Below are 10,250 nucleotides of genomic sequence, written 5' to 3'. Positions count from 1 at the left end.
ATGGTTTCTTGGTGTCTGACACCAGCTGTCAGTTATGGAGGAGAGTGTGTGTGCTGGCCTGAGACTATTTTGCTGGAACCAGAGTGGGTAACATGCACAGCTGAGTAATTAAAATCCTGATTTTAAAAGTCTACCATTTTTACAGCGCTAAAATCTGTTTTATGTCTAGACGTCAGGGTTCATTTACCCTCAGGTTACTATTAGAACTATCTTTGATAACTGGAACAAGATGATAAGCTATAAACCATGGAATGGCCAGCACAGTCTCCAGACCTAATACCTACTGAGCTGGTTTGGAATGAACTGGACAAAATGTGAAAGTAACTCAACCTAGAAGTGCAAGACTTCTGCAAGTGTTGGGAAGATCTTTGTACTTCATCATGTACTCAGTGATATCAAAGCTTGATGCTGGGATTATCCTCTCAGTTTGTGGAGGTGTTTAATAGTCCAGCCTTGGACAAATGAAAGAATCTGTTCTTTCTCTATAAAGCTGCTGACATCACGACTACATGCAAACACACCCTATGTGGGGCATTGTCGCACGTCATGACTTAAGGAATAGCAGCAGACGTGGAAGTGCTGACACATCGCAAAAAGTGCTCAGGGGAAGATGAATAAGTTTGGCGGATGGGATCATTCAGGGACAAGTCTCGACCTGCTTTAGATTGAATCTGGGAGACTACTCTGGAAATGTATGTTATTATAAGGGCTGTGTATACTTTTACCTCATTGTGGCTGCCTATAACCGTCATGCTTCCATCACCTTGTAGCAAATATAGACAGTTTCTGACAAATATCATTGTTAATAATGTTGTGGCTATGAAATTTGACCTAAGAATTGATATATACACTTACAAGTCCAAAGTTTACATACACTTGTATTTGCCGTAGCAGAATGAAACAATTTTACAAAGACGAGTGACCCAAAATATAAATATGATATAAAAGACTCATGTCAAGGTAACACATTTGATTGCAGTTGTTATTGCCAAGGATGCCGCAACTAGTTATTAGGTTTAGGGGGGTGTTTACTCTTTTAATGGGTGAAATAAGTTTTGTATACATTTTTATCATTACTAAATTTAAGGATAATTTAAAAGTTGCATTTTGTGTTTACTTGTGTTAAAATTTGTTGAAACATTTAAATGTGACTGGCATAAATAGTAGAAATCAGGTGACAAATACTTTTTCACCGCACTGCACACTTACCTGCCACTTTATTAAGTACACCTGCTCATTCACTTGATATTTAGTCAGCCATGTGGCAGTAGCACAAAAAACATTCAGACCCAGGTCAAAACATGTTGTTAATGTTTACATTAAACTTTGGAATGTGGAAAAAAGTGATTTGAGTGACTTACACAGTGACAAGGTTGTTGGTGCTAAATGGGCTGTTTTAAGTATGTCATATTATGATTGATAATCTGGGATTTTATGCATGACAGAGTTGGCAACAAGTGCCAAAAACATTTAAGTGTCTTGTTAATGAGCAATGCTAGAGAAAAATGTCCAAATTGATTAGAGCTAACAGGAGGCTACAGTCATTCCAGTAACCATTTTTTACAACTGGTGAGCAGATAACCATCACAAAACTCACATCATGTCAAATCTTGCAGCAGATGGACTACCACTCCTGTCAGAAAACAGAAATCTGAGGCTACTACTTTCCTGTAACTGCTCTAATAAATAAAATCTGGGGTCAAAATCTGATATGAACAGCATTAATCAATAGACCTGCATTGTGTCAAAAGTTCAGGCTGCTGCTTTTGGTGTAATAGTACAGATGATTTCTCGAGACATATTGGGCCCTCAATACCACTTAAGCTTTGTTTAAAAGCTACAGCCAATCTGAGTATTGCTACTGACCCTGTGCATCTCTTAATGGCCTTAATCTTTAATGTCCAGATTCAGTGATCCTGTGCTCACTCTAGCCTTATATTTCTGGTTTTAGCAGCCAGTGTATTGTATTGTGCATTCTGAAAAGGTTCTAAAAGTGTCTTGTTACTCTATTTCTTTATGCTATTCTGTGAAAATTCTTGAGACTGGTGTGATCAGTGTCAGTCATACTCAACCAGTCCATCTGGCACTAACATCAAGCCACAAGGTCAAAGTCCCTCTTAACCTGTGTTGGTATAATTGTATGCATTGCAATGCTCCCACATAACTGGGTAATTAGAAAGTTACATTAATGGTAAGATGTGCAGTTGCCTCTAATACAGTAGCTGACCACTTTAAATTTTCTGATCTATTTCTACCTAAATTATCATTATTCTAAAGTAGGCCATTAGTGTCAGTGCTCAAAAAAGATAAATGTTTTGTATTATATCCAGTGCTTCATGTGCTTGGGTTTCCTTCGAGCCCTTACAAACTACACCTAAGTGTTATTGCAAAAACTATGTAATACCATGACCTTGAGCTAAAAATTTTTTATAAGGTAAGAACCTCCTTGATAACAATTCTTTTTTTTTTTTCAAATGTGAGAAGTAAAATAAAACATATTTATAAAAACAAATACTGTAGTGCACATTTAAGAGGTTAAACCAGTTGGTTGCTTTATAAGTCTGCGGAGTATATAAAACCTCACATTCACTCTGGAAGAGCAATGTCCACAACTGAAAAAAATGAATATACCTTATGTCATAAACAGTAGAATATAATGGTAAAGAAAATTAAATGTATTGTTATTGTGCTTATTTACCATTTACATTTGTGTCATTTAGCAGATGCTTTATCCAAAGCGACTTACAGTTGTGACAGTATACAGTTTGAGCAATTGAGGGTTAAGGGCTTTGCTCAAGGGTCCAACAGTGGCAACCTGGCAGTGGTGGGGATAGACCCAGCAACCTTTTGATTACTAGTCCAGTACCTTAACCACTAGGCTACAGCTGCCCCTATTATAAAACAAGGGCCAAAATAATGTTAATTGCAGGTGGACTCTCTCCAGTAATCTGCCCCTAATAACTGAGTACATGATGTATGTCAATAACACTGTTTACCTCAGATCTCCTAAATGAAGAAAGAGTTGGGCTGGCTAGAGGTGAAAACGACCGAGGGAATATATAAATTTGTGTTGCTCATGATGGATTGGCTTTTTGCCTCGTGTGTAGTTCCGTCTTGCACCGTTGCATGGACCTACCATGACCAGTTAAAAAGGTATGAAATTAATAGCCTAATGGGCAATGTAGTTTATCCATTTTGAATCATTCACAGTTTTAACAAACGTTGGATCTCTGTTAGTTGCCTTACGTTGCTTTAAAACATTTGATCTAACTATAGTGTTTCCATCCATCCATATCTGTCTGTCTGTCTGTCTGTCTGTCTGTCTGTCTGTCTGTCTGTCTGTCTATCTATCTATCTATCTATCTATCTATCTATCTATCTATCTATCTATCTATCTATCTATCTAACTATCTATCTATCTATCTATCTATCTATCTATCTATCTATCTATCTATCTATCTATCTATCTATCTATCTATCTATCTATCTATCTATCTATCTATCTATCTATCTATCTTTGTATTTAGTATTGTAATTTCCCCATTATATGTATAATTAATCCCTTATAATAACGTGTATCTCTCTTGTTTGAATTTCATGTTCTCTTAATTGTGACTAAATGTTTGCAAGAAGTCTTTCTGAGGTTCTAGATCTCAGGAATGCTATCTGTCTGTCTGTCTGTCTGTCTGTCTGTCTGTCTGTCTGTCTGTCTGTCTGTCTGTCTGTCTATCTATCTATCTATCTATCTATCTATCTATCTATCTATCTATCTATCTATCTATTTAGTATTGTAATTTCCCCATTAATATGTATAATTAATCCCTTATAATAACGTGTATCTCTCTTGTTTGAATTTCATGTTCTCTTAATTGTGACTAAATGTTTGCAAGAAGTCTTTCTGAGGTTCTAGATCTCAGGAATGCTATCTATCTATCTGTCTGTCTGTCTGTCTTTCTGTCTGTCTGTCTGTCTGTCTGTCTGTCTGTCTGTCTGTCTGTCTGTCTGTGTCTGTCTGTCTGTCTGTCTGTCTGTCTGTCTGTCTATCTATCTATCTATCTATCTATCTATCTATCTATCTATCTATCTATCTATCTATCTATCTTTGTATTTAGTATTGTAATTTCCCCATTAATATGTATAATTAATCCCTTATAATAACGTGTATCTCTCTTGTTTGAATTTCATGTTCTCTTAATTGTAACTAAATGTTTGCAAGAAGTCTTTCTGAGGTTCTAGATCTCAGGAATGCTATCTGTCTGTCTGTCTGTCTGTCTGTCTGTCTGTCTGTCTGTCTCTCTGTCTGTCTGTCTATCTATCTATCTATCTATCTATCTATCTATCTATCTATCTATCTATCTATCTATCTATCTATCTATCTATCTTTGTATTTAGTATTGTAATTTCCCCGTTAATATGTATAATTAATCCCTTATAATAACGTGTATCTCTCTTGTTTTAATTTCATAGTCCCTAAATTGTTGGGTATATTTTACTATATTTTCTTTTAGTTTTTCATGTTCTTAATTTTTTATCTCTCTTGTTTGAATTTCATGTTCTCTTAATTGTAACTAAATGTTTGCAAGAAGTCTTTCTGAGGTTCTAGATCTCAGGAATGCTATCTATCTATCTATCTATCTATCTATCTATCTATCTATCTATCTATCTATCTATCTATCTATCTATCTGTCTGTCTGTCTGTCTGTCTGTCTGTCTGTCTGTCTGTCTGTCTGTCTGTGCATTTTTTCATGATTCAGTCACGTTTCTTGAGGTGTTTCTGTTAATTGGTCTACTTCCTTTTGTTTACAAAGGCGGTGGAGTTGGAGCAGACTGAAAAAAAGCAGTGAAACATTCCTTTTTACATTAGCACAAGGATTTTCCTGCGGTTACAAGTGTTCTGTTGTCAGTTGTTGAATCTGATCTCATGACAAATCATTCCCTTTAAAGCTGCTCACGGCTGATCGGAGCTGCTGATCTGAGCTGAGCTGAGCGGCGGGTTTAAATAGCGCACTTATTCTTCCGCTCTTCATTCTGCGCTCAGTCTGTCAACCAGCGACATGGACACGAGCTGCTACAGAGGAACTGGACATCTCCCAGCAAAGGAACAGCCAAAGAACTTCAGCATCGACTGGATTCTCAGTTCGGCTCCACGAAAACCAGAGCTGCACGATCAGAGCGAGTTTGCACGACCGAAAGTTTACACGCACGATTATTTATTGCCGATGATGTCGTACCGGCCCGGAGCTGCGTACGGAGCTGCGCATGTACCGCACATTCACCATCGCCAGGTTTATACCAGCAGCAGCCTTCAACTGCAGCTCATGCACAACGGTAAGAAAGTATTCCTGTGTTATATGCGCATATATGCTTCTACTTGCTACATTGCTGTTAAACACACAGAAGTTTATTGAAGGTTATGTCGACATGACCTGACTTTATTTTCTCCGATTTAGGCCTGTTTGGGCAGCAGAATGCTTTACCATATACCGCAGAGTTTGGAGGGAGGACATGCCGCCGGATCCGCACCGTCTTTAGTTCAGAGCAGCTGCAGAAACTGGAGGAGGTTTTCACCAAGCAGCGCTACATGACCGGTCCGGATAAAGTCTTACTGGCTTCAGCTCTTCAGCTCACAGAAACTCAGGTCAAAGTCTGGTTCCAAAACAGGAGGACTAGGTGGAGGAAGAGCAGAGAAGTTCAGCTCCAGAACAGGCCGAAAATCCAGCATGAATCCTCGCTTACAGAAGATGAGTTTATTTCTGTGGACAGTGACAGTGACGGATCAGAACCGTGATCTGCAAATCCACTCCGTTACCGCTTAGACATGGACCAGTTTCACCAGTTCTTGTTAAACAAGAAATGAAATAATACATTACCACTGTGTGGCTTAACTTTAATTCAGTTTTTCTTTGCCTTAAAATTGAAAAAGTACCACTGTGCACTATGGATTTTCTTGCCGACAAGTAGGTTTTTAATAAGATACTATTTTGATGCATTTAATGAAAATGTAATGCAATGTTTAACCCTGTATTATAATTTTTATTGTTTTTTATTGAGGAATTTTTCATTTGATGTCCCACTGATAGTGCTTGTTTTGAGTTTTTTTTTTAGTGTTTTTGTTCTTGAGCCCCAATAAAGCATTTTATAAAAATCTGAAATATCTTATTATTATTATTATTTTTACACTAGGAAAGAGAAACCTTTACTTTATGTGTTAAAATATCCGTAAATAGCTTGATTTTTCTAAATTTTCTATAATTATTAAGGAAAATCGGATACTATGTATTTTTATGGAAATTAAGTCTATTTTTGAATCAAGCCCCCTTGAGTTAATTGAAATGGGTTTGCATATTTTAAGTTAAAATTAGGAGAAATATATATATTTTAGCACTTTATTTAGTGTTTTTACCAGGCTTATTATTTTATAATTACACCTAAACAATTACAAGTAAACAAATCTAGCATAATCTAATCAAATCAGATCAAATCAAGGTTTATTAGTCACATACAGTCATACACAGTACAAATGGCAGTGAAATGCTTTTGTGACTGCTCAGCCACAGTATTTACAAAAACTTCAAAATAGTCAAAATATATATTATACAAAAAATATAGAAATGTTTTTAAATGTAAAGTGTAGAAAAATTAGAAAAAATAACAATATAATTTAAAAAGAGCAATTTAAAGTGAACAAGTGTGTAAAGGTGACAAGTAGTGCAGAAACTGCAACATAATGCTATACAGATGTGATTACTATACACAAATACAAATCCATACATATACACACACACACACACACACACACACACACACACACACACACACACACACACACACACACACACATACATATATATATATATATATATATATATATATATATATATATATATATATATATATATATAAACTGTATAAAAAATAAATATCAATCACACTGAAAGTATGGGGACCTTCTATACTCTTAATATAATGGTACCATGAAGGGGTTCTTAACACGAAACCATAAAAGATCAATTTACCACCACAGATGTGAATTGTGTTTTTGGATAGACAGCTGACGACCAAAACCTCCCCGCTCTGTCTCTAACTGTGGAATTGTAGAGTCGGGTTCTACAGTGCGTTAAGTGTTACGGTGTTGAACACTAGAGGGCACTGTGGATACAGAGGAAATTGAGCTTTTATTGCACCTGATTTTAATCAGATTCCTGTCGGATCAGTCTCAATGCTTGATGAAATGGCAAGTGATGAGTTATTCTGTCTTTACCATGTTACGATTTTAAAATTAATTCGCACATTTGGAGTAGATTAACTTACTAAATTAATTATTATTATTATTTATAACGTCTAGGAACCAATTAAAAAGTTTAATTTAAATATTTCTTGCCCAGCCTTTCATGTAAAAAAGTTTTTTTTTTTTTAATTTAATGTTGTTTTAGCATCGCCGAATAATAAAAAAACGTTATATTAGTGCTGTGTTGGTAGGCTAACAACAGATGCAACACAACATAAGTGGTAGCTTAGGTTATACGTATATTAGGTTTATCCACATCACAGCTTTAAAGTCCTAAGAACCTGGTTCAAACCTTTGTCTCCGTTTGATGTCTGTGGATTTTAGCATGTTCCCCACATGTCCGTGTGCCTTAATTCAGAGTGCTCTAGTTTCATCCAATATTACACAATTCAGGACAAAACGGTTATTTAAGATGAAGCAGTGAACAAGTGCAGAACCACTTTCTGGGTCTGTTGGGCCCTAGCTGAGATTTTGAGAGGGGGCCCAAGAAAAGCAAGCAAGAAAAGCAGACGTAATGTAAACAAATAAAAAATGTAAATAGAAATTTTAACAAAATAATTAACAATTATATAATAACCAATATTATAATAAGCACAATATGTAATAATTCTATAATAAATCTTTTTAAGACATTATAAAGAAAATAAATTATATACCCAATCAGATTAAATGCAATTGTATAGAAGTTAGCTACTCACTTTTAGGAAAAAAGCGCTTAAACTATATACATCGAACCTTTTTATAAAAAACAACAACGATGGTTTATATATAAATTAAAAGTCTAACCAATGACTATAAAATTTACATAGTATGTAATGGCATTTTCCAGTAAAATAAAACAAATAATGTCACATTTTAATATTATTGTTTAATTAGACATGAATACAAATTTACATTAATAAATTCGGCGACTTATATTTGAGAGAAGATAAGATCCAAGCAACTGTTGAGAATGGGTTAAATGCTTTGCTCAAGGGTCCTGCAAATGCACCAGGTTTGAACCCTCAACCTTCTGATCAACAGAACAGTATTAAAGATCAGTAATAAAGCCAATACTGCCTGTATTATTTAATTTCTACCAGAAACTCTAAATAGGTCTAAAGCTTAATGCTTGTAAATCAAATAAGCAAATCATAATAGCTTCATGATCACGTCTGTAAGAACATTTGGTAACAGATTATTCTAATGGCTGCAAGTGGCAAGTCAATGCACATTTATGTAACAGTCAAAGTTACTTCCAAGGTCTGGGACGTTGATTCGTTTGGGCCGGACAAAAACGTGGATTGCCACTCGTTCCTGTCTGTCCCCACCGCATCGTACCCACCGCAACCTTGATCAGAATAAGGCAGTTAATGAAAATGAATAATTGCTACAAAATACTTAATTTAGTGTGTACTATCTATCTATCTATCTATCTATCTATCTATCTATCTATCTATCTATCTATCTATCTATCTATCTATCTATCTATCTATCTATCTATCTATCTATCTATCTATCTATCTATCTATCTATCTATCTATCTATCTATCTATCTATCAGTAATAAATTAGTAATAAATTGCATGTAAAGATCCTAAATTTGAAGCTTCCGACTGTTTGAGCCAGATAAAAAAAGTTACATGTCTGTAAAACTGGGTTAAATATTGTATTTATCCTTGCGTCCAAGAGTTTCTGGATGACGCCGGATCCACCGTGACCCTAACCAGAATGAAGTTGGAAATGAAAATGAATGAGTGTGATAAAAAAGAAAAAAATCAGATTTAATCAGATTGGTAATGCTAAAGCAAGAACTAGAGCGTTTGTTTCTTTAGAATGAGGGCTAATATGTATATATGTATATATTGCTGCTTTGCCTTGCGCCCCGGTATTTACAGTTGGGGGGTTGAACCCATCTCGACCTCGATCAGTATAATGCGTTTAGTAAAACACAATCCATGTGATGGATAAAAACAATTCGATATGACTGCAATGTTCTTAAATGAAACGAGGAAAATCGACTGTCGCTCTTCGTGTTCAGTGCGCGTTTTTGCCTTGCGCCGCAGGTGACGCACTGTCCACCGCGACCCAGATCAGGACAAAGAGGTTAATGAAAATGAAAGAATTAAAGAACATATCATTATCTTCTGTAGGGTAAATTAATTACTCGATTCGGGTCAACAGCATTAGTTGTTTTTTATTTGTGAACCGATTGAGCAATGGCTTCAGTCTCCAGTCTCAGTGCTTTAATTTTTTTTCGAGTTTTAATGCGCTTTTCAAAACAAAGTATGAGAATAAATGGTTCCTCATTTCCTCTCACCGCTAAAAAGAGCCAACACTGGCTTCAGCATTTTGAAAAGAGGCTTAACTTCAGTTAGTATCAGACAGGGGAACAATAATCACATTTTCTCCTTAACACCCGGACAGCTTACAAAAACTCCAACTGTTCCAGCTTTGAGCGGCGCGCAATCTGTAATCAATTGCCAGAGGCAAAATTAATAGATGTTAATGACCATTTGAGTCGGAGGCAAAGGGGGCCAAAATTGGCCAAAGAAAGCTATTAATTATATGCTGCGAGATTGAGCGGGCGAGGAGAAGAGGAGGCTTTTTTTCGGAGCTAACGGAAGGGTCTGTGGCCTGCGTGCTTCACACGGCTTTCCCGAGCAGGGGGGCTTTTGTGCGCCGCCTAAGACGGCATTGTTTGGGCTGAAAGGGGTGACATCTGTCCAGGGATTCCGGGACTCTGATCTAGCCCATTAGCCTCCATCCTCCTTCAACAACTTTACACGATTGTAACTAACAAATGAGACAAGGAGAGGCACTCGAGACACGCTGAGCCAGGAGATCAATGAGCCGCTCGTTTTGATCTGGAACCGCTTCATTAAGACCTGTTCACAAACTCCGTATGCTGAACTTCCCTCCATTTACTGCAGGTTAACTACACTGTGCATAGACCTGCTCGCACTGTTGAATGATTAGCAATA

General features: G+C 36.4%; 1 protein-coding gene across 1 annotated transcript; it reads left to right on the top strand.

Moving 5' to 3' along the window:
- On the top strand, positions 1–5,788 carry LOC134318710 (brain-specific homeobox protein homolog). Its single transcript, XM_062999643.1, has 3 exons — positions 1–87; positions 5,004–5,336; positions 5,465–5,788. The coding sequence occupies exons 1-3, from the start codon at positions 1–3 to the stop codon at positions 5,786–5,788; spliced, it is 744 nt and encodes a 247-aa protein (XP_062855713.1).
- Positions 5,789–10,250: the final 4,462 nt, after the last annotated feature.

This window comes from Trichomycterus rosablanca, chromosome 8, assembly GCF_030014385.1.
Source record: "Trichomycterus rosablanca isolate fTriRos1 chromosome 8, fTriRos1.hap1, whole genome shotgun sequence".
In the NCBI taxonomy this organism is placed as follows: domain Eukaryota; kingdom Metazoa; phylum Chordata; class Actinopteri; order Siluriformes; family Trichomycteridae; genus Trichomycterus; species Trichomycterus rosablanca.
The sequence above is the reverse complement of the archived record's forward strand: the minus strand, read 5'-3'. Positions and strand labels throughout refer to the sequence as shown.